Source organism: Eublepharis macularius, chromosome 2, assembly GCF_028583425.1.
Source record: "Eublepharis macularius isolate TG4126 chromosome 2, MPM_Emac_v1.0, whole genome shotgun sequence".
Lineage (NCBI taxonomy): Eukaryota > Metazoa > Chordata > Lepidosauria > Squamata > Eublepharidae > Eublepharis > Eublepharis macularius.
This window is the reverse complement of record NC_072791.1, coordinates 204,416,407-204,441,192: the sequence shown is the minus strand read 5'-3', so window position 1 is coordinate 204,441,192 and position 24,786 is coordinate 204,416,407. Positions and strand designations below refer to the sequence as shown.

General features: G+C 39.5%; 1 protein-coding gene across 2 annotated transcripts in view; it reads left to right on the top strand.

Annotated features, from left to right (window-relative positions):
• SESTD1 (SEC14 and spectrin domain containing 1) overlaps positions 1-24,786 on the top strand; it is a 79,772-nt gene that overhangs the window by 41,453 nt on the left and 13,533 nt on the right. The window contains exons 8-12 of one of the 2 annotated variants that reach the window (XM_054972256.1): positions 10,770-10,883; positions 12,087-12,184; positions 16,035-16,090; positions 18,578-18,780; positions 22,168-22,290. In XM_054972256.1, the coding sequence (XP_054828231.1) occupies positions 10,770-10,883; positions 12,087-12,184; positions 16,035-16,090; positions 18,578-18,780; positions 22,168-22,290 (594 nt within the window). Of the gene's footprint in view, positions 1-10,769; positions 10,884-12,086; positions 12,185-16,034; positions 16,091-18,577; positions 18,790-22,167; positions 22,291-24,786 lie in introns of both variants that reach the window. The other variant, XM_054972255.1, reaches the window with a different exon arrangement.

The following is a 24,786-nucleotide window of genomic DNA, read 5'->3' as shown; positions in this document are numbered from 1 at the left end:
CCCTTCAATGCACTCTAGATCATTGTCTGCTCACTCTTCCAGGGAAGAAGTGGAAATTCCTCATAGGAAACAACTATCACATTGCTCTTCATGGGAAGAGCGTTACTATACTCAGAGAGGGAAGGTGTGGTACCACCATGACTATCCTCGTTACGAGGTGGATACAGGGAGGACATACTACACTGATGTTTTGCCCAAACACCCATCCCCTGCACCCAGGAGAAGACACCACTCCTTCTCGAGTTCGGGAATGGCTTTTCAGTTGTCTGAACCTGAACTTGAAACAGACCCTTATCAAGACAGGGGTAGCCCTAGCTTACCATCAGATCTGTCTCCAGACGAAGTGGTAGGGGAGCCAAGAGAAACATCACCCACTGACAACTTCCGCACATATTCAGAGCATCTGTCGAGGATGTGCAGACCACTGGATATAGACATCTCATCGTGGAGCCCAAACCAAAGGACAAAATTTTGCAACATTTATAATCGGGCTCCACCTCTAGTATAGCATTCCCTGTGATTGTGGGTTTCATGGGCATAATGGTTACATTGTACCAAAGACCAGCGTCTGCCACTGCTGCTACCAAGAAGGCAGAGCCTTTATAAAACCAAGGACGAGTCATGTCCATATTTATCGACACACCCGCTCCCTTCCTCGATTATGGAAGAAATGCAATCCAGACAAAGGCAAGGCCCACACTCAACATCTTCAGAGAAAGAAAGAAAGAAAGAAAGAAAGAAAGAAAGAAAGAAAGAAAGAAAGAAAGAAAGAAAGAAAGAAAGAAAGAAAGAAAGAAAGAAAGAAAGAAAGAAAGAAAGAAAGAAAGCTGGATGCGTTGGGGAGAAAAATTTATTCATTGGCCACGCTGAATATCAAAATAGCTGACCACACCATGATGATCAGGGCTGCCTGAAGACCAACCAGCTGTTCCTGTGGAACAAGGCTGCTGTTTTCCACGATAAGCTACCTGAAGACCAAAAGCAGCTGATAAAAGTCATTCAAGAGGAGGCTGTGAGATTGGCGAGACACCAGATAAATGCAGGCAGAAACGTTGAGGACACCTCTCCGAGAACCATGACCTCTGCGACGGTCCTGAGATGACACGCGTGGCTGAGGGCTACAGCACTCCCTACAGAGACAAGAAATAAGGTGGAGTACCTGCCCTTTGAAGGGAAGACCCTGTTCTCTGAAAAGGCAGATGAATATCTGTCTCAAAAAAGAAAGGACAGATTGACAGCTCGATCATACGGCATCATTGCTACAACCCAACAGGAACAAGGGAGAAGCCAATTCAGACAACAATCTCACAGTGTAGGGGAAGATCCTGCTGTTTTCAGTACTATCAAGGATATTCGCATCCTGCTCAGCGCTCATACCAAGGCACCCAGGGCAATTTCACAAGGAGAAAGCAAGCTCACAGCCTGTGACAAGGGTCACAACCCCATCATTCTAAAGAGCAGACCCAGACAGCGAAACAGTTCTGACTAGAACAGGGGCAAGATCCCATCTTTGGGAAAAGGTTGCAAGCTGACTATTCTGTTTGGTGTGATATTACCACAGATGTTTGGGTTCTTAAAATAGTTAACGCTGGTTATAAAATGAGTTTAAAAGTTCCCCACATCTGTCTCCCTACTTTTTCAGATTCAGAGAAACACCCAGAATTTGGGGGGGGGGTCCTAGCCTTGCTAGACAAGGGCGCAGTGCAGTAACTGCCCGAAGGGGACTCAACATTAGGTTTCTACTCCAGATTCTTCATGGTAGATAAAAAGGATGGGGATCATAGGCCAATATTGGACCTAAGGAACTTGAACAAGATCATTATTAACTGCAAATTCCGTATGACCACATTGCATACAGTCATGTCACTAATAACACTGAACTCTTGGTTCGCTGTGTTAGACTTGAAGTACGCGTATTTCCATGTCTCTATTCATATGTCACATAGGAAATTCTTACACTTTACCTATGAGGGGAAAATATATCCACAGAACCCTGTGTTTTCACTAAGTGTGTGGCAGTGGCCATTGCTCATTCGAGGACACAAAATTGCTATATCTATCCTTAACTTGACGACTGGCTGATTACGGGCCAGTTAGAAGAGGAGGTATATAAACGGGTCCAGTTAACTCTACATACCTGCTTACAATTAGGATTATTCATTAACTAGAAGAAGTCTAAATTAACCCCTGCGAGGAGAGTATAGTTTATAGGAGCAATCCTCGATGGTGTCATGAATAAGGCTTTCTTGCCTATAGAGAGGATACAAAAAATAAAAGGCTTGGTTAGAATGTTCCGAAGGTGCCACTTCCAGTTGGCAAGAAAGATTCAAACCCTTTGGGGATTTATGGCATCAACCACTGTGGTAATTCCTTTTGCTAGACTAAGGATGCGGGAACTACAACTGTGGTTCATTTCAGTTTTTCACAATGAAAGGGATTCACAGGAGAAAAGATTCAACATCCCTAGATGAGTCATAAGATCGTTACAATGGTGGCTGGTGGATGCACACTTGTCAGAAGGGGTACCCTTTGGACACACAGTATCAGAAGTATCCATCACTGTGGATGCTTACAACTCAAGTTGTGGGGGGGGGGGGGCACACTGGAGACCTTTATGCCCGTGGGACATGGGATGAACTTGAGAGGGGGTCACACATTAATTTACTTGAGTTAAAAGCAATTCATTATGCCTTAATGTCATTCTCAGATGTGGTGAGGAACACATCTGTACTAATCCTTACAGACAATTCAACTGCTGTGTTTTATATCAACAAGCAGGGGGGCACTACATCCAAGGCTCTGTGTAAGGAAGCCGTGTCAATTTGGAATTGGGTGATAGATCACAGAGTGCATATAAATGCAGTGCACATACCTGGGGTAGGCAATACCATTGTAGACTGCCTCAACAGATAAGGATGCAATCCTCAAAAATGGTCTATCAAGGACGCTTACATAAACATTGTTTTTCAAAAGTGGGGATTTCCAGACATAGATTTATTTGCAACACGAGAAAATCAAAAGGCTAACCTGTTCTGCTCAAGGGGTGGCCAAGGGCAAGCTTCACTGGGAGACGCTTTCCAGCTATATTGGTCAGGTCATTTTCACTGTGCATTCCTGCCGATACCATTATTAGCCAGAGTAATAAGCAAGCTCCAGTCAGATGGCACAAGGGCAATCGTAATAGCCCCTTATTGGCCCAGGCAACCATGGTTTCACAGACTAATGAGACTGACAAAACAGAGAACCAGATCTCCTATCTTGGAGGGGAATCCTTCATCTCAACATATTGAAACTCAGACTGATAGCATGGTTGATAATGCCAGAGGAGCACTCACTGAGAGTATAGCACAGGCCATCCTAAATGCTAGGCGTTTGTCCACTAGGCCGTCATATGAGCTGAAATGGGAAACATTCAGAGCATGGACAGAAGGGAGAAACTTAAGTGCTGTTGACTGTGCTCTAACTAACGTCTTATTAGAACTAAAACAGAAAGGGTTGTCAAATTCATCAATTAAGGTGTACTTGGCAGCAATCTCGGCGTTTCAGGCCCCAATTGATAATAAGACAGTTTTCTCCCACTATACTTCTAAGATGTTTTTGAAAGGTCTGAATAATATGTTTCTTTCAGCCAAAAGGCTAGTGCCACAGTGGTCTCTCCAACTAATGGTGTCGTGTTGAAACTCCTGGCCAAGCCCTTTGAGCCATTGGCAATGTGCTGTCTGAGGCCATTGTCATTAAAGGTTGCATTGCTGGTGGCTATTACATCAGCGTGAAGGGAGAGCAAACTGGCAGCCCTAAACGTTGAACCATCTTTTCTGAAGATTCACCCAGAAAAGGTGGTGTTGAGAGGGAAATTATACTTCTTACCAAAGACAGCTTCAAAGTCTCACATGTCTCAGGAGATAGTGCTGCCTATCTTTTTTCAAAACCAGTCAAGTGAGGCAGAGAGGGCCTTGTACACCTTGGATGTCAGGATAGCAATCCTATTTTTCATGGATTGCACCAGATCATTTAGAATAGATTCACAACTCTTTATTTGTTTCTCTGGACCTAACAAGGGAAAGAAGGCAAGTGCACAGACCATCACTAGGTGGGTAATGCAGGCGATAAGACTGTGGCTGATTTTGTACATGTTGGACAATACACTTTCAATGCACATTATCAATTATTTGAGGTGGATTTTTTGTTCCGCACACAAAAAAATCCGTTCCAAATGATCTATAAAGAGGATTGCAAGTGCATTATCCAACGTGTGTGGAATCACTCTATGTTACAAAAATGCTAACTTACCTTGCCCCCTAGAGGTGCATGCACATTCCACCAGGTCGCAGGTAGCAGCAGCAGCTTTATTCTGAGGAGTACCAGTCCAGGATATCTGTAGAGCTGCAACGTGGTCATTGGCTGACAACTTCGTCAAGCACTACGCCTTGGACATCCTTGACAGAAAGCAGGCGGTGTGTGTGTGTGTGTGTGCGCATCGGTGCTTCAGTCAGTCTTCCTGTGAAGGAAAGCAAGCTACACCAACCAGGTAAATAGCTTGTTAAACTCCCATGTGGGACTGCACAGGAGACCGAAGATGAAAAACAGGGTTGCACTTACCTCTAACTGTTGTTCATCGAGGTTTCCTGTGCAGGCACACATACCGTCCCTCCTTCCCTGCTAAGGCTGTTCTACTTACCTGGAGAGTACGGTGGCGAAAGAGGACTGAAGGTAGCAGAGGGCACTCCGCCTCCCAAGGGGCTGTTTTCGGCAGGAAGCAGTCACACATGCACAGTTGGAGGCGCGGGCGCCCCCTGGTGGTAATTAAGCTTAAAAAAACCCCTCCAAATTGGCAGGCTTGTGCGTGCACAGTCCCATATGTGCCTGCACAGGAGACCTTGATGAACAACAGTTACAAGTGAGTTCAACCCTGTTTTTCTTGACAAGCTCAGCATGCAGCTAACAAGATCAGGGGTAAGGCATTTTGTACTATTTCTCCATTGATCTGCAAACCACACACCCATGCTTTAAAGCATTTATGTAACCATCCAGTTGTAGGTTACATCCAGGCTGCTTGTCAGCTCTTCTGTCTCATATGAAACGTTTTTCATGAACATGCCAATGCAAGTAACATGGCGCTTTAATCTGTGACAGTATTTCATTAGGTAAAAAAAACAGTGTTCACTTTTTGGTGATCAGAAGTTTACTGATGGACTCCTGGAATTCTTCAATTTGGTTTGGGCTTTGAACTTCCAGCCTAATCCATGGAGCTGTGTATCCTTGAGTAGTACTCCATGCTTATTTTAAAAAATTAAGTGTTTGTGAATAGTTCCTCCTGCTTCACCTGTCGCTTGGAATTGGAATCCTTAGAGAAAATTATATAAAGTGCTTGGTTAACAGGTCTCTCTCCATGAAGCTTACTAATTTTACAAGTTCTGTTGAAAAATAAAAGAACTCTGTAACATTAAAGCAGCATGCAAGTTTAATGCAAGTTGTTACTAGTATAATACCAAGCAAGCAAAAGGCTGGTCAAATTTGAAGATAGACAGCAAGAGGCTATGTAGATGTCTCCTCAGCAAAGTTCAGTGCGTAAAGATATTAAACCTAGGGGAAATAAATGCTCTTATAAGGTCAGTACTAGTAATATTCACAATCCTGTAATTTCCTAAAGTTTTAACCTATGATACCCAATTTTGTGCGAGCCCATGAACAGTGAAAATAACATATTCCTGTTTATAAAATATCAGCATAGCCTGCTTGAATAGGACAAAGCTATGAATAAAAAGGTATAATCCAAAATGTATAGTTGGAAAGGATTTGGGGAGGTATTTGCTATTGACAGAATGGTCTTCCATGAGTACAACTGGAACAGCATAGACTTATTCTTCCTTTTTTTTTTTTAGGCTTCAACAATACAGTCTTGATGTATTGTCGAAGGCTTTCACGGCCGGAGAACGATGGTTGTTGTGGGTTTTCCGGGCTGTATTGCCATGGTCTTGGCATGCCAAGACCACGGCAATACAGCCCGGAAAACCCACAACAACCATCAATACAGTCTTGCTTAATGGATCTAAATAATAAATTGGAGTTTGTCATTTTCTATGATGCTGTTCTATAATGCGAATCAGTTGCCTTGTCCAGAGTAATCACCCATGTGCTCATATGGAGGGGATAGATCATGCTGTTTCTTTCTATAGAAAAAAGTCGAAAAATCGTTCACTGTACTAATTCTTTTTGGAAAAGATGCTTTCGCCAGTCCTACCCACAATTATTTTCATGTTTCTTAATGAACTTAAGAAGGTGCTGGAGATTTACATAATTATTATACTATCTCTTAACAGCCATTTGAAGTCATGTTGTAGAGAATTATCCCATGCAATTTTTGCCCTTGTTTTTATCTTTAATTATAAATATTGCAGGACTTTTTAAAAAACTTGTTTATGATTTTTTTAAAAATTTCCCCCTTGTCTGATAAAATTCTCTTACTATGATTTGGCAACAATATTTTTCCAGTCAAACAAAGCGAATGCCTAAAGTAAAAAATATGATGTACTAATGAGCCTGGGATAATATCCAGATTCCAGTACTTTCAGAAATGTGGGCAGTTTTTAATTATTTGACTTAAAGAGCTGGTTCAATATCAGCCATTTAATCATAAAAAATGTATTTAATTAAATTCAGTAAAGATAGACATTTAATTAAAAGAATGTTGTGGTAGCCATGTGGATAATTTCTACTATAACTGAATTTCCATTATGAACATCATATCCAGCATGTTTGAACTATACAAACTTACTGCGCTGAAACGTGGAGGTCTTGGCTTCAGTAATTGAGTTACATTGTAATCAGCTGAAAATGTGGCAGGAAATTGGATAACTAATTAATGTGCTTTTTGATGTAATGATTAAAATAGTTCCGGTTTTAAAACTGTGAGTGCCTATGATGTGTTCGCGATTAGGATGGTTTAATGGGTAAAAGTATGAGAACTTAAGTCTCAAGAGCAAGAACAAAAATTGTATTTTGCAAAGAGTTTTCCTAGGGATATTTTGTACCTTAGCTGGTAGAGGTCACTCTTTTCATGTAATGAAAGTCAAAAAGTACTAATTGTTTTCTGTTAAGTGGAATTTCTACATGGAAGTTATTTCCAGTGCAATCTTATGGAGTTACTCCATTGTAAGGCAATTGAAATCACTGGACTTAGACTGGAATAAGTCTGCGTAGGATTGCACCATTAAACTAGCTGATCTGGTTGGATGTAGTGGGTGAAAAGTCATAGGGCTGGATCCAACCAGCTTTTCTGCTCAGTCTCATCCAGTTCTTCTCCTTACCCCTTATGCCTTTTGTACATGCAGGCCCTGTTATCCCCAGCATAGCTTTTTCAGTGGTCACAGGGAACTCGCTCCTCCATCAAAAAAATTGGCCAGATCCAAGAGCTTTATATCCTGATTTGTTTCAGAAGGGCAACCATGTTGGTCTGCAGTAGAAGAGCAAGGTTCGAGTCTAGTAGCACCTTAAAGCCCAACAAGTTTTCTAGGGTATAAGCTTTTGAGAGTGAAAACACTTGGTCAGATTGAAGTCCTGTAGGCAAAGGGAGCTTTGACTCTTGAAAGCATATACCCTGGAAATCTTGTTGGGTTTTAAAGTGCCAGTATGAATATGGACCTTCCACATGCTTCATGGTCATCTCTGTTAATTTCAAAAAATTCCATAGTGAAGATCTAGCCAATGTGGTGGTGTAGAATGTTGGGCTAGGCTTGGGAAAACCTAGGTGCTATTGCACCAGGTCCCTTACCAGATGATTCTGAGTTCATCGTTCTCAGCCTAACCCAGGCTATCAGGATAAAATGGAGGAGTGGAGAACCATGGGTGTGCCACCTTGAGCTCCTTGCAGGAAGGGCAGGATAAAAATAGACTCCAGTTCCGAATTAAACAATGATCTTTTTATTTAACTTCATTTATACTCTGCCTTTCTCCCCAGTGGTGACCCAGAGTGGTTCACATTGTTCTCTTCTCCTCCATTTTATCCTCACAACTACCCTATGAGGTAGATTAGGCTGTGACTGTGTGACTGGCTCACGGTCACCCAGTGAGGTTCCATGGCAGAGTGGGGATTTGAACCTGCATCTCACAGGCCCTAGGTGACATCTATCCACAACATCACACTGGCTGTCATTGATGAACAAATTCTTGGTTATATTGCCAATAGTTTAGATTATTTACCCAGAGTTGTTTAGTCAATCTATGCATTACTAATGGAATACATTTCTAGCAGTATACAGTTTGATGACCTTAGAGAGTAACAACTGTCATTATAATAAATGCAAATTTTATGTGTGTATTTATTTATTTGAAAAAGTTTATTAGCCTTAGAATTTAAAATTGGTAACAACAGAAACTGCAAAAATATAATTTAAAAAATTTCAATTGACCTATTTTTATTGGCTTGACTTTTTAACATTTTATTGGCTTGTTGATATTGTTTCGTTGTGACCTGCCACAAACAGGTTTGGATTGAGGCAGCACGCAATTTTTCTAAATAAATAAAAAATCACTCAGAAAAACACCTGTATTCTTCACTTTGCTCTGTATTTAAGAAGCTCCCATAGTAATTTTATATTTATGGGAAACCTTGGTCTAATAGTCACGTGCATATTTTTCCTAATATAATTGGGCTACAGGTAAAAAAATAAATCTATTGAAACAATTATTCACTGTATTGGATGATGGTTGGGGTGAAAAGAAGGCTAGGATAATTGTACAAAGTTGGATTCCAGTAGCACCCTTAAAGACCATCAAAGAGTTTCTAGGGCTACTGGATTCAATCCTTGTTCATCTACTGTTGACCAACCCAGCTACACACCTGAAACTAGAATAATTGTGACTAGCATCATGTAAGGGTTTGTTTTAAATCAGTCTCCAGTAAATCTGTCTACAGAGGTAGAATATCCAATCCTGCTGCTTGTGTTTATGAATATGATCTCTTTACCTGAGCACCTTTAAATCTCTTTGGATTAAATGGGAGTGCTGAGAACATGCTTAAGGGCCCTTATCTTATGACAACACTGAAGCCATTGATATAATTATGAACTGCAATAATTTTGTGAAATTCTTAACTGCGTTCAAGAGCTTTGCAACCAGCAGAATTTCAATAGAACGAGGGAAAATTCATATTGAAGATGCTTTCTGAAGCAGTAGAACCACTGGGGAAACCGATTTAGAACAGGGTCAGAATGCATCACCCTCATTCTTCCAAGCCATGAATAAAACTCTTCTGGGGTAGCTATGGAAAAGGGACTAGGAGACCTCGGGGCATTAATTATTAATACTACTTTGTCTTTGCAACCATCTGTCCCCTTCTGTCCTTATTCTTTCAGGAAGTTTAATCTTTTCACAATAAATTGATATTGCAGCCCAGGTGGTTGCCAAATAAGCCTTTGGTACACAGATTTTTTTCCTTTTTGAAGGTCTTACCATATCAAACAGGGATGAATCAGGTAGCTGTATTAGGAAGCTTTATTGTTTGTTTGCTGGCTTCTTTATGTATTAATCTTGTCCTACTTGCTGAAAAGTATCCCCTTTTAAAAATGTTGATCACAAGTGTCCTTCCTCCACCCACTTGTTCGGAGATTGCCCATCTTGTTAAATGTTTGTTAAACTACTTTTGTTATTCTCATGTCTCAAGCCTGACCAGTCATTCGACAATGCCCTTACCTGTAGAGGGGCACTGCTTGGAAGGAGGGGAGGGATACTCTGTGCCCTCCCTAGTAGAACTCCCAGACCAGAGTGGTGGCAGCCAGTCAGGCCCTTGCCTGCTCCAGGGCTGAAGGGCACAGGAGGGAAAGGGGCATGGTTGTGAGGCTAGACGGCCCCTGGGGGGGGATCACTTTTATTGGACAGGCCACCACAAGGCCCCTGTCCCATGACAACATCATTTTCTTCTCCATTTTATCCTTTACAAGAAGTTAAGCTGAAAGAAAGTGACTGGACCAAGGCCACCCAGGAAGCCTCATTGTAGAGTAGGGATTTTAACTTGGGTTTCTTTGTTCTTAGTCCAATGTCCTAATCACTAACATCATGCTGGCGTCTATGTTTAATCAGAATACTGTGCCAGAAATAAAAATAAGATCTACTATATTTGTGTAATTTTTTTAAAATGTTGTTATATAATTTTATAATATAAAATTGCCAAGCTACCATCAAGCTCAAGCTGCAACTTTCCAGAAAATCTTCTCCCTTTACTGAATTTGATTACTTTAGTATTAGAGGACTCCATACAACAGAATAACATTCCTTCACTTTTTCAGAAGAAAAACAATTCAAATAAAATTATTAATTTTCAATAACTTGAGAATAGCAGACAAGGCTTTCTTAAACAATCAGCCACTCGGAACCAAAGTATAAGGTGATGTTCAATTTTTCAGATGCCTGTTTGTCACTGTGCTATTTCACAAGATGCTCAACTTCAAAACGTTTTTAATGGTTACATCCTTTGGTCATGTAAAAAAATATTTAAGCTGCCCATTAGATTGCCGATTCACAAGGTGCATTGACCATAAAATATAATTCCATCCTTTTTCTAAGGAAAAAGTTTATTACACACAATAGGACTTGCTGCTCACTAAACATGATTATTACATCAATAGTTGGCAACCACTGGGCTGATCAAAACACTAAAACATTAATGATGCTTTTAAAAAATGTTCTGATTTTATGGTGGCAACTTTATTACAGTGTTTACTTTTGTAGCCTTAAGTTATTACTGAACTTCCCCCTTTAATATATTCATACAGGTTATTTTAGTATCTGCCAATAAGCTTACTCGGTACATAGAACCATGCCAGCTAACAGAAGACTTTGGAGGGAGTATGACTTACGATCACATGGATTGGCTGAACAAGAGACTGGTTAGTTTTCTGGTGAATTTTTGTCTTATACAGTAGACTTTTAATTGGAGGTTAACAGCCTTCTTAGGTGTCCTGGCAATAGTACTTTAAAAGGTAAAGAATACATCATTAAATAGATTGTGGTGCCTCACCGAATGTCAATAAAATATGGACATGCCGAATGTACATATGTTTTTGAATCAACCTAAACAAGCAGCATTATTAGCACATTCAAATGTCAGGTATGTTGCAGTGTATATTTGTTGGTTTGCCGTGAAGAACTGATATTCCTACTTCATAATTTCTATTTCCATCTTCATATTTTCTGTTACTAGTTAGGGCTTCTCTTGTCATGGGTGACTGTAAAGTAAACCCCAGATTCTCAAAGCATGCCTTGTCATTGGTTGTCATGAACTTGTGCTTGTAACCTAAGGAGAATCAGCTCCTAAATTGCTAATAGTTTAAGCAAAGAATTCTAAGTCTCCCAGAGTATTTTGAGATTACATGTTACTGCCATAATGTCTAACATCGGTCACCATATTGTGCATGTGCATTATGTTGAGTAGATCCATTCCTGAGTGGCTGTTTCAGTCAGTAACATCTGCATGCAATGTGGCAATACTACATGCTACATGCAAGCTGTTTCAGCTGGGCTTTGCAAGATTGCAACAATCTGAGTATTGGGCTTAACTTCACCAGTAAATGTTTTGGTAGGGAAAAAACATAAAATTGCAAGAGCAAACTTCATGAGCTATAGTGAGATGTGAGAAGTTGCCTACATTCCACATCTTTGACCGAAGAGCATGTGTTCTTTCCAGAAGCCAAAAGTGTTACACATTACAGCCCCCTGTAGAAATGAGTAGAAACGGGTAATGTACCGCACTAATGGTCATATTAATGAATGTTGAGCCTTCTTTTTTTCTTCAGCAGGTGATAGATAGTAGAGTATTAGACAGATATTGTTAATTGTTGTCGTTTCTTATATTGGAGTTACTTAAAAAAATTCAAATTACTTCTCTGAAATGTAACATTTTTGCTGTTACATTTATATGCCTTTGTACTCAACCTCTAATGAACTATTTAACAACTAACAGTACCACAACACATTCGGAGGACATTAGAGCATTGTGGTAGTGTGACCTATACTATTCATTTCAATCTTACGTAAACAGTAGACAATTTTTTGCAATCTCAGTAATATTAACTATAAATATTTTATAATAGGCTTTTGAAAAGTTTACAAAAGAATCAACATCCTTACTGGATGAGCTTGCCTTAATCAACAGTGGTAGTGATAAAGGAAACCAACAAGAGAAAGAGAGGTAATCCTGTTTCTTATTTTCATTATTAATTAATTAAATCCTGTTTTAGCATGCGGATCAAGAATGGTGTCTTGCTGAAGGAGCTGTTGAGATGATGCAGGTGTTTTTCAAGAGCAGTGTCATGAAATAGGGGTGTGCACAGGGGAAAAATTCTATTGATTTGGGTTCTGAATTCATTTTCCAGTTCAGACCAAATTCATTTTTTTTCCAAAATTTTTATTAGGTGAGTACAAATTACAAATATAATTTCCAATTAAAAACCTAAATATCAGTTTTCCACCACCCTTTCCCTCCCCCCTTTTTCAAAGACTTCCAACAGCTTTCCAACCCATATCTTATTCTATAATTTACTTATCTATTCTCTCTATATGTTATCATCTCATATTCCATTAATAAACTAAATAATATCCATTAAAATCAAATCTATTCAAAACATTAAACTTAACAATAATTAAAACTTCACTTTAACTGGTAAAGATCCCTATCCCTAACAGTTTCCCCAATTAGTAACTTTCAAATTGCCATAATTTCCCCTTTACGTCCCACTTTTTCTCCAAATACTCCTTCAATTTCCCCCAGTCCTTAAAAATTCTTCAGAATTCTGGTCTCTCAGCCTTCTTGTCATTTTGTCCATTTCCGCCATGTACAGCAACTTTTGTATCCACTCTTCAATAGATGGTATTTCTTGCACTTTCCATTTCTGCGCATATAATGTTCTTGCCGCTGTTGTCATATAAAATAACAATGTTCTATATTGCATAGGAACATCTTCCATATTTAAGTTCAGTAGCAGGAGTTCTGGGTTCTTTATTATTGAAATCTGCAAAATCTCATCTACCATTTCTAAAATATCTCCCCAGTACTGCCTAGTGACCTCACAAGTCCACCACATATGATAGAATGATCCTTCATGATTTTTACATTTCCAACGCTTATCAGACATCTTGGCATTTTCATAAGCTATTTTCTTTGGCGTCAAATACCACCTATAGATCATCTTAAAAACATTTTCCTTAATACTGGTACAGGTCGAAATCTTCAATGTATTTTTCCACAAATACTCCCATGCCTCCATTGTTATATCTCTTTGACAATTTATAGCCCATTACACCATCTGGACTTTAACAGTTTCATCTTCTGTATACCACTTCAAAAGTATTTTACAAATTTTTGAAATTTTCTTCCTATTTTCTTGTAGTATAGCTTCTTCCAGTTCTGAGTCTTTCCATTTAATTCCATCCTTTGAACGATCCGAATTATATAAATCCTTTATCTGCCTATATTGGAACCATCCATAACAAAAATTTAACTCTTCTTCCGTTTTAATTCTTATCATATTCTGTTCCTGAATGAGAATCTTTGTATAGGACAGACATTGATCTCTGTTATAGATGACTCTCGGATCTATAATTTCAAATGGTACCACCCACGAAGGGATACCCTCACCCAGATGACTTTTATACTTTTTCCAGATTGTGAAAAGACTTCTAACATGATGCAGAAACATAGAATCAGCTTTCAATTTATCGTGCCACAAGTAGGCATGCCATCCAAACAATTTTTATAGCCTTCCAAAGTTAGTAGCTTACAATTCTCCAATGACATCCAATCTTTAAGCCAAACCAAACAAATTGCTTCATAATATAGTCTGATATTCGGTAATTGCAGTCCACCTCTCTCTTTGGCGTCACACAAAACTTTCATTTTCACTCGAGGTTTCTTGCCTGCCCGCACAAAATCGGAGATCTTCCTCTGCCACTAATGCAGACCAAATTCAGTAAAATGTGGGCGTTGTTTTCTATGGGAAATTCAATTCAGAAGTATCCGGTGACTAGGGGAGGGGTGTCATTTTTTGGCTGAATTTCACCAAATTGGCAGGAGACCTACTCCTAACTGTCCTCTAACTACCTCCCAAGTTTCATGAAGATAAGATCTCGGTGGGGCATTTTAAGACCACCCCCAAAGAAGATGCCCTCAACTACCTCCAATCTCCCTTATTCCCTAGGGGGAAAACTATAGGAGTTATCCAGGGAGTTGGGGTGGCATTTTGCAAGCAAAATCCACTGAATTTGGAGGGGACCCACACCTCACTGTCCTCTAACTACCCTCCAAGTTTCATGAAGATTGGATCCCAGGGGGGCATTTTATGGTCCCTCAAAGAAGATGCCCCCAGCCGTCTCCCATCTTTATTATTATTTGTGGGGGGAAGTATGGGGGCTATGCAGAAGGCTGGGGTGTTATTTTGCAAACAAAATACACCACATTTGGAGGGATCTACTCCTAACTACCCCCCAAATTACAGAGGGATTGGACCCGGGTGGCACTTTATGGCCTCCAAAGAAATTGGCCCCATCCACCTCCAATCTCCATTATTCACTATGGGAATAAGCCAAACCTCTATGCCAACAAAAAACAGAATCATCAACCAAATTACTATAAAAAGAACAGCCCCAACAACAGAGGAATTAGCCCCATCCTAAAAAAAAAAACTAGCAAAAATATACAGCATAAAGCACCCACAGTAGGGGAAAACAAGAGGGCCCCCTCCTCTGAAGAACACGTGAATCTATTAAGCAACTATAAAATAGCAAACAAAGCACCCCAACAACAGGATAAAACACAAGACCACTCCAGAAGAACAGGAAAAACTAACTATAACAAATAAAAGCCAAACGAAAAATCACCCCACACACAGCAAAAAAAAAAAAAAAGGAAAGGACCAAATTACTAAAACAGGAAAAAAAACAGGAGAAAACTATTTCCTTCCTAGAAGAACAAGCTGCTAAAATTAAACACCAAACCAGACTTCTATATCAACAAACAGAACCTCAACTGAACCTACAAAAATTAACAGCAACTAAATGCCAACAACTAACTATGCCAAGAAAATAAAGCACCCACAATCACAACAGGATAAAAGACTCCCCCAGAAGAACAAACGGCAAGATTAACAGTAAATATAAAAGCCAGAAACCAGAGCCCCCTTACACAAAAGCCCAACCAAAACCTCCTCCCCCCACACAGCAAAACCCCCACTTTTTAAAATGCAAACTAAAAAAAAAAATCCCTTCCCCCCCATCCCCTATTCCTCCCTTGCGTTTTCAGTTCCTTGAAGTGGACATTGACTTTCACAGTTCAAAGAAGGAAAACTTTTTCCTGTTCATGTCTGTATAGTTTCTGTAATGGGTGTCTCCAAGCTTACCAAGGTTCCGATGTAGTTTCAGTGTACATCGTACATTGTAGTGCCGGATCGAAGCTCAGTTTCACAGAACTGCAGAATGTGATTTATCTAATTATATGGGTCGTGGTCATGGCACAGTAGTAGAGCATCTGCTTTCCATGCAGAAGGTCCCAGATTCAATCCTCAGCATTCCTGTTGATCAGGTGATGTGAAAGATCTCACCTAAGACTCTGAAGAGCTGCTGCCTTCATAGAAGCCAATACTGACCTTGGTAGGCTAAAGATCTGAGTCAATATAAACCGAACTGAACAGACGTGCTATAAATGGGTATCTATCTTTTCAAGGTCAGCCGCCTATCTCATTGGATAAGTAACTGAAAAGCAGAACAGGCAAAAAAAAGTGCCAAATGTTCCAGCTTATCTAATAAAATATCGTTGCAATTTTGAAAATGTGGTCAGAATTTTATTTGAACATTTTCAAAGATGATACCCTGTTTCAACACAAATATCATTAATATTCATAGCACAAAAGGAAAAACAGTATTCCGTGCAGGGGTAGGTAAAAGAGCCAAAACCCTGCCTGAGGCTTCTAGCTACTCTTGTGGTTTTAGTTTTGGGTTTTTTTTTTAAAAAAATGTGCAAGTAACAGTAACTTATCTTTTATTTCAAGGTCTGTAGATTTAAATTTTCTTCCATCGGTTGATCCTGAGACAGTTCTGCAGACAGGTAGGGTAAGCTGAAGCAGGACAACTGTGCTATCATTGATCTCATTTTTATTCATTTATAACTTGATAAGAATGTGATTCATATGTGCAATTTGGCTTACTTTGGGGCTTCTGGGTTAACTAAAATCCTTGCAGTCAGTTACAGCAAAACAATGCCTATTTGGAATTTATTCATTCTTTTTTAAAAAAAAATTTATTTAATTTAATTAACTGAACAACAATGAACAATATAACATTGTAACAACATAGAGCAAATTAACAAACAAATATACAAAATGCCTCTCATAAATATTGGAACTTTAATATATTATAAGTGTTGATAAAGAGTTATATAACCTTTAATACTAGAAAAACTTAACATTAGTTTAGGGTAACCAAAGAAATGATAAATGTTTAGAAGGGTGTATATCACTGACAATTAAAAATTCAAAAAATGGAAACCATTTAGTTACAAATTTGGTTTCTTTCGGACAGAGTTGTGATTGATTAATAATTTCTGAGACCTTTTCTTGGATGTAAAAATCCCATAACTTAATTAACCAACTTTCAGTAGAGGGGATTTGGGGTGATTTCCAGCTGGATGCCAATCATGACTTAGCTGCCGTTAAAAGATTACAGATTAACTCCTTCCTTATATTTGGGATATTTACAGTTTCCCATTGGTTCAAAAAAATTAGTTTTGGATCAAAAGGGATAGAATATCCAGTAATTTTTTGTATATTTGTTAAGATTTCTTCCCAAAATTTCTCAATATATGGGCAATCCCACCAACAGTGCATGAAAGAACCTATTTCACCACATCCTTTCCAACAGAGTGGAGAACGCTTTGGAGAAATCAAGGAAAGTTTCTTGGGGGTTAAATAAGAATTTATTCATTCTTGTAATCTTAAAATATTTTTTTTCTGGCCAGTACTTCTTCTAACAGGCCACCTCATCCCATTTCTGGGAACAGCAGCTGTAAAGAAATTAAGTGCCAGTCTCCCTTTCTATTGGAATTACTAATCAACCTCCTGAGAATGCCAAGAAAGCAATTAAGAATTTAAGCTCTTTTATAAATAATCAAGTGGGAAGGATAATGGACAGTGTTAGACTTGGCGAGATGCTAACTTTAAAAGACTTTATTATGGCAATGGAAACAGTATGTAGAATTTGGGCCTTCCCGTTTAGTTTCTAGCTCAAGAAATGTGCTGGTTTCCCCTCGTTTTGTTGCTCAGTATCCTAAAGTCATTCCTCAACAAAGCTGTTTTGTTTTGGAAATAGCAAGTTTTCCCAGCACCAGACTCAATGTGTGAAATCCAGCCCAAATTAAAAATGTTTTAAATCACATGGGTTTCAGTGGGAAAATAATGCATAGCACATCAGCAGCATTTAGAACTGTTTAGTTTCATTGGATTATGTTTGGTATATATATTATCCAAAATACATTTTTCCCTACCTAGTGGGGGCATTGGGCTGGATCTAACACCGTCATTCTACTAGCATAGTGGTATTTGAGCTGGTGGAGTGGAGCTTCCATTGGCAGAGGCAAGGTGGGCAATATTTGCCAATTTGCCACCATTCACTGCACACCTCCACTTTACCCCCCTCAATGTTCCTGAGGCTCCCTTGACTGGTGAGATCAGAATCTCAAGGTGCTTGAAGGACTCCATCAGGAGAGGAAAATAACAAAGCTGTGCTTTCCCAGATTGACTCCATTGATGGAGCTTTGGATCCAGCCCGTTGTGAACTGGTTAGATCCAGCCAGGTTTTCCACTGTTGGAAAAGAGAGGAGGGAGGTTCCCCTTTGACCACCAAAAAGTCTGTCCTGGAGATCAAAGGCACTGCATAGAGAAAAAGGCATGCAGGATGGGAGCTGTAATTAGGGTTGCTAGGGGCCAGAGTAGGGGTGCTGGATGTCAGTGGGACAGTGGGATACTTACCTCCTATGTGCCGCCACAATGGAAAATAATGTCATTTTCTGGCACAACAGAGGAGCCGTAGGGTGCACTGAAGCCCGCTTCAGTCCATTTGAAGTGATTTTTACTGGACTGGGCTCCAGTGTGAGAGGGGAATGTGGGAGCATGGGAGTATATGCACACGCTCTCCCCCCATGCCTTTCCCCCCTGCTGGCCAGCTGAGTGGGGCGGCTGGTTGGGACAGGGGTTCCTTTGTCCTGGTCAGGGGGATGGCAAGCCTAGCTGTAATAGGAGGGGAGTTGAGGGAGATGGAGTGAGAAAGCTGGCTACACCATTGCCTAGAGCCTGTAACATGACTGCTGATGGATTCAGCTGCCCCCAGTTGCTCATGTCATGCTGCAGTCATAACACCTACAGAGATTTGCATAGGAGCTGAATTGGGCTGTTCTCAGGGCACAGTGTGAAGCCTGTCCCTCCGTTTTATTACCCGTCACCTAGTCTTGAGACTTTGCAACCTCTCACTAATTTTTTTTCTTGGCTGTACCACATCTGAGTCACCTTGGATAATAATGATAACTCCTTTATCATTACAGGCCATGAATTGTTATCTGAATTGCAACAGCGCCGCTTTAATGGTTCCGATGGAGGAGTCTCATGGTCTCCAATGGATGACGAACTGCTTGCTCAGCCTCAGGTCATGAAACTGCTTGATTCACTCAGAGAACAGTACACACGTTACCAAGAAGTGTGCAGGCAGCGCAGCAAGCGGACCCAGCTAGAGGAGATTCAACAGAAGGTAATGCAGGTACGTGCCAAGCTCCACTTGGTTTATTTTACTTACCTGAGATAGGACTTCTAATAAGAGCATGGTCTAAGCAGTTATCTTGTACTTCTTTCAGGCAAATGTCACTAAATCTTGATGCATAGCAAGTAGAGAGAGAAAGAAAGTGCTCGAAGTACATAGCAGACTTTTAATCCAGCAATATTTAATGATAATTCAGATACGGATATTATCATTTAGTAGAATAAAAGTATTTAGCAGTGTGTGTGTGTGTGTGTAGTCTTTTTTTTTTTTTTACTGAAAGTTTCTCCATTATCCAGATCATGGGATAGGATCTGTACCCTTGTGTCTCTTGAACTACCAGATGTCCATTGTTGCTGTTTGAATGAACGGGCCATTTGCAGCTGGGAACATCAGACAGCAATACTCTTCCTGTATGCGCTTTAGGAACCATGTGGAACAGTTTTGAGCTTTGTTTGCTTAGAGCAGTTTAATTCTTGATTATCAATAATATTGATCCATTTGACTCTGCTGTTCACATCTTTTTTTTTCTTCATAGCCTCATCTATCTCCTTGTGTCTGTCCTCCTAATAAGGCCTTTTGCATGCATCTAGGAAAGTGGGTTCTAGTTCGTGAAGGTTTATGCTAGAATAAAAGTGTACTAGTCTTTGAGCTTCAATAGAGTTCCTGTCTATTTAAAGGAAAGGTTTTGTATGAGACATTTAAGGTAAACTCTTATTTGTCTTCTATTTCCCTGTCTAACATTTAAATAGGTTAGTATATCCAGTTATTAAAACCTAAAGAAACATTTGTAGTACAGATCGGTCGCTGACTAGAATGAATGAAAATCCTGCTAATTAATTGGGTGCTAAAAGATCATAAAAGATGGGGTTGGTGCTTTCAAAAGCAGCATGTAATTGGTGCTTTCAGGGCTCTGAAACACTGTCTCAGTAGAGATAATAGAGGAAACAGAATCAATGTATTTCTTTTACAGGCTTATTATTTGAAATTAGATGTGTATATGTATTTTAGCAGCTTTTCTGGATAGATTGAAGGCAGTGAATTGTTATATGCATTGTTGAGCCTTCAAGTACCAAAATTGCAAACCAAGAACTTAAATGGTTTTCTTCCACAGTATTTAAATGCAACAGTTAATTCTTGCTTCTGCTTTTAGCCATGAAAATACAAATATGTATAGGCACAATTTTGACATGCTTGGTTGTTGTTTTTTTAAATTTGCCATTGTTACAACAACAACAACAAAATTTGGCTGAAAATAAAGAGGAAATAAAAAAAGTGCCTGAGTCAGAAAGTATATTGACTTTTCTCCGTCTGTGATGGTAACTTGTGTATTCAAATGATCTAAGCAAAGATGAACTGATTGGAATGAAGTTTATAACCTAGTTTGGCAAACTGCCATTATTAATGCATTTAAATAGACTTGTTTACTGGGGCATCAACCTCAATTTGCATCATTCTGATTAGAAATTGTCATCCATTTGCTCTGTCTGTGTTACTGATGCTGCATAATAAATGAATTGAACCTTGGCAAGCAATAGAATTGTGCACTCATCTGTATTTTTATTTAGTTAAATCAATTTAGCAGGTACCTGCCGAATATTTCTAAATACTATGAAGAGAGAAAACCTCAGTGACTTCTTTTAGAATTTTTTAAAAAGGACCAAGCCAGCTGACCCCATGTAACAGGAATGGAGTGATGAAAGGGAGAAACAGAACAAAGGCAACCGAAGCAGGCAGATTGCAATGGGAGATTCTCTTCTCCCGGCATAAGCTGCATTTTGCTGTATCATTTACCACGAAATAGATGCTAGTCAGCCAAAACGAATTGCTTAGCTCTTTTCAGGTGGATTTGTGGATATAGACTTCTTAATTTATTTATTTTTTGTATGTAGATATGGATGTTCAGGTTCTTACCTCCTGCTCTGTTAACATCTAGGAGTTGGCCACCCAGCCCCACAGATTGCTGTTTGGCTCATGCTATTAAGTGTGCTGCTGTCTTCTAGAAATTGTATTGTTATATTTATCGACATTTTAATCTGGTTTTAAATTAACTTGCTTATGTATTTTATATATGTTGTATTCCGCTCTGAGCCTGTTCGCGGAGAGAGCGGATTAGAAATACAATTAATAATAATAATAATAATCTGGATGTGAATGGTGCATGTACTTTTGAACGAGCTGTTTCACCACAATATATACAATGAGTTATTTTAAAACGTGCATATGCCATTCGTAGTTGATGGCCTGCTGTGTATATTTTTCTGTTCGGCTGTCTGTAACAGACTACAAAAAGCACAGCATGGATCAGGCCTGAATATGTAAGAACTGCTGGGGAGTTTGGTATGTAGCCTCTGGTCGAAGGGAAGCACTTTGAAAATATCTGCAAAAACTATGCCTAGGCTCTGCTGTTTAAGCAGCAGTTACATGAGACCTGAATAGCTAACTCTTATGTAAGTCCTGGGGCTTTGGACATATTCCTATTCATAAGAGCCTCCCTCTTCCTTGATAGCTGCTATTGAAACTTTTTGGAGTGCAGTGTAGGCAGCTGCTGGAAAGGGTCCTTGGGGATAGTTGCCTTGTTCCTTTTACCCTTCTTGTCTTTCCCTCTCAGAAACCATAGATTATAAAAATACTGCTTTTATCATCTGCTGTTTTTGTCAGAAACACATTTACATCCTGTTATGCCTCAGTGTGAAGTTGCTCATTTTCTTTTATCACACAGTTTGGTTGATCGTTATGGGATATGTACTGCTATCCCTATGGTGAGGTATCCTCCACTGTTCTAGAACCAACTCTGTTAGAAATACTGCTCCAACCTTAGTCAGTCTGCTTTCCCACCTGCAATTAAACACTGGCCGTTAAATAACTTGTGAGTAGCACAGCTCATAACAAGGGAGCAGGAAATGGGTGTACTGTGCACTGAGATTTGCTTCTACGCCAACTCGGCACTAGAATTTTGCAAATGGAAACAGTAGGAACTGTTTTTCTACTTTTTTGTTTCTGAAGTGAGCCTTACATCTTACCTGCTAATACAGATATGAATTGACAAAGATGAGTGTGCCAAATACTTTTCACGCTCCGTTTCTAATATGCAATGACACCTTATTAGGGTTCACAAAGGGAACATGCTTCAAGGAAAGCATTTGGAGATGCATGATCAGCATTACTCCAGTGCGCTCTTCTCCCCTCCCCCTCCCCTAGTATAGCATCGAGGTAGAGACATCATTGCTAATTAAACACGTGTGTCATGAACTGTCTTTAAAGTTAAATGACATTTGTAGAAATTTTAAATGACATTGGTTCTTTTAAAAACTGCCTAGATTGTATTTGTATATTAATTATCTGCTGTGATGTAAAGGTGACTACTATTTAATTTGACAGGTGGTGAATTGGCTGGAAGGGCCTGGTTCAGAACAGCTTAGAACCCAATGGGGAATCGGTGATTCAATCAGAGCCTCACAGGCTTTGCAACAGAAACATGAAGAGATTGAAAGTCAACACAGTGTGAGTTTTCATTTTCCTGAGGAAGCTATTGCTTGATTGTCCTTATATGTAATTAATTATGTGCAACATTTTCCAGTGACATTTTTGTAGTGAATTTTAGACAGTGATTTATGACTTATAAAACACTGCACTTATTCTTCTGTAACAACCTAGCAGAATAGCTGGCTATAAATGCTGGTGATCTCCATGAAAGGTAATTAAAATCTAATGTCATGGCAGTATACTGATGTTTTAAGATAGTAAAATGATGATTTGTGCTTCTGATGAGATTGAAAATGCAATATAAGGAGCACTAGATCAGAATAAGCATTTCTTTTGGTGGGAGGGACACGCCATAATTACTTCCATGCCTAGTTAAGTAAGATCCTGTGTAAATTCAAAGTATTGTTGACGAAGATAAGATCAACCAGTCTGGCAAATGGGTAGAAGTAAAATTCCTAGGAAAGCAAATTCTCCATTTTATGAGGAAGGAAGATTACAAGAGAGGGCAGTGTACACCCAAAGTCACTACACTTCACTGTGCTCTAGGCAGAGCACATTCCTGCTAACAGTGGGTTGAATGCTACAGACTGTGAGTGCCAGGTCTACAACAACCTTTTGTGGTCCCCAAAAGATAGCACTGGGGTTTGGGGGTCTACATGGACAAAATACCCTAAAGCATTGCAGAGGAGAGAGTTGCAGCGAGAGAGACTGGGCAAAGTCACCCTCCCTCTTGTGCCATTGGCAGAGTAGGGAGGTGTAGGGATGTTGCCCAATTTTTCATGGTCCCTATAAAATCGCCCCAATAGATTTTGTGCCTGTACTTTGTTAGGCGTAAATTTGAGCTTTCACAACAGCCTAATTCAAGGTAGTCAGTACTTTCAGTGAGGTGTTGACCTCTTCCTGGATCCTATTATCATGTGAAATTTTATTCTATTTTTACAAATATTTTAATAAAGTATCAACCTTCTTCATAGAGCACAATAAATTCCACATGGTTTCCTTAGTTGATATCTTCTCCTGGCCACAATTAATGTGCTTGATTCCCTCATCCCCTGTATCAACTAAGCAAAGTCTAATTTCATATCCATGCAGCAAATCCAGTTTTGTCAACACTATCCTATGTTCAACCTGTGCCTCATGTGGACTCATTGTAGACTCCTGTTTTTAGATAGCATGGTGTAATCAATGCCTTCTTGAACTTAATGTGCAGAAGGAGTGGAAAAGCCACCCGGAAATATAAGGACAATATTGTATTTGCATTTATTGGACTATACCATTGAATACATATTGAGCATTGTCACTTTAAATACACATAGTGTTGTTCCTATTGAATTCACTTTAATATTGTCCTTATATTTCTGGGTGGCTTTTCCACTCCTTCTGCACATGTTCTTACCAGAGATAGCCTCCATTGCTTGATACGCTTTCTTGAAGTTGTTAGCAGCAACCATATTCATGGTGTACTGCATTTGTGGCATCATATGACCAGCTTTAATTTCTTAGGCTTTCAGTCCTCTTCAGCTATCTTGGTCCCAAAGGCTAAATATTCCAGTCCTGTCCTATATTTACTTTATTTGTGGAGGGACAAATGAAATCTACTTCAGAGTGCAGTCTTGCATTTTCTGATACTGGAGCTCTTTGTCACCATGGTCCAACCTGAGTAAGGCATCCTCTTCCAACCTCTTACTGTCAATGGAGTGTGTGTCTCTTTCTCTGTGGGATAAGGCATACATACAAACTACCTTCAGTGTTAATTAGTCAGCAGTGCTCAGTCCTCCTGTTTTAAGTTATAATTATCATGCCAGTAGCCATGGACTACCAATTTTTACATCCACAAACAAAGAGGACTGCCCCTTCTCCAAACTTCCTGCAGTCTAGCAATAGCATTCTGGAATTGTGTTTAGATCACAACATTCTACCTATAGTAAGTTATGGGCCCTCACAGCTCAGATACATTGAGTGAGAATGGTGTGCGTGTCATAATAATGCCTCTTATGCTGGTTTTAGACCTTTGTTGATTGGCTCAAATTTTCAAGAAACCAAGTCAACCTGCAACCAGGAAAGCCTGTATAGGATTTGTGTTTGTGAGGTCATAGACAGAAGCCCTTAATAAATATCTATCCTGATTTTATCTTCAGATCTCTGTAACAGCCTGGGGTTACAGGACTTCTCCAGTGGATGGGAAAATTGGTTGTTGTGGGTTTTCCAGTGGATGGGAAAATTACTTACATCTACCTGTGAAGGGTGGGCATGAACTATGACAAGATCCTCTGTCATAGTATCCAAATATTGAGTCAGTCAGAAGGATCACATTCTCATAGGTGCTTTTCCATTACTTCAAAACTATCCACCAGGAAGTCTTGATTGCATAAATGGATTCAACTTGGTTCTCTTTTTTTTTGCTGCACACATTATGATTCGTTGTCTTATTTTCCTACACTCCATTTTGGACTCAATACTATGTTTGACCCGGCATAGACTTAGCTTTCTCCTCCTAAGATCACATGGCTGTGG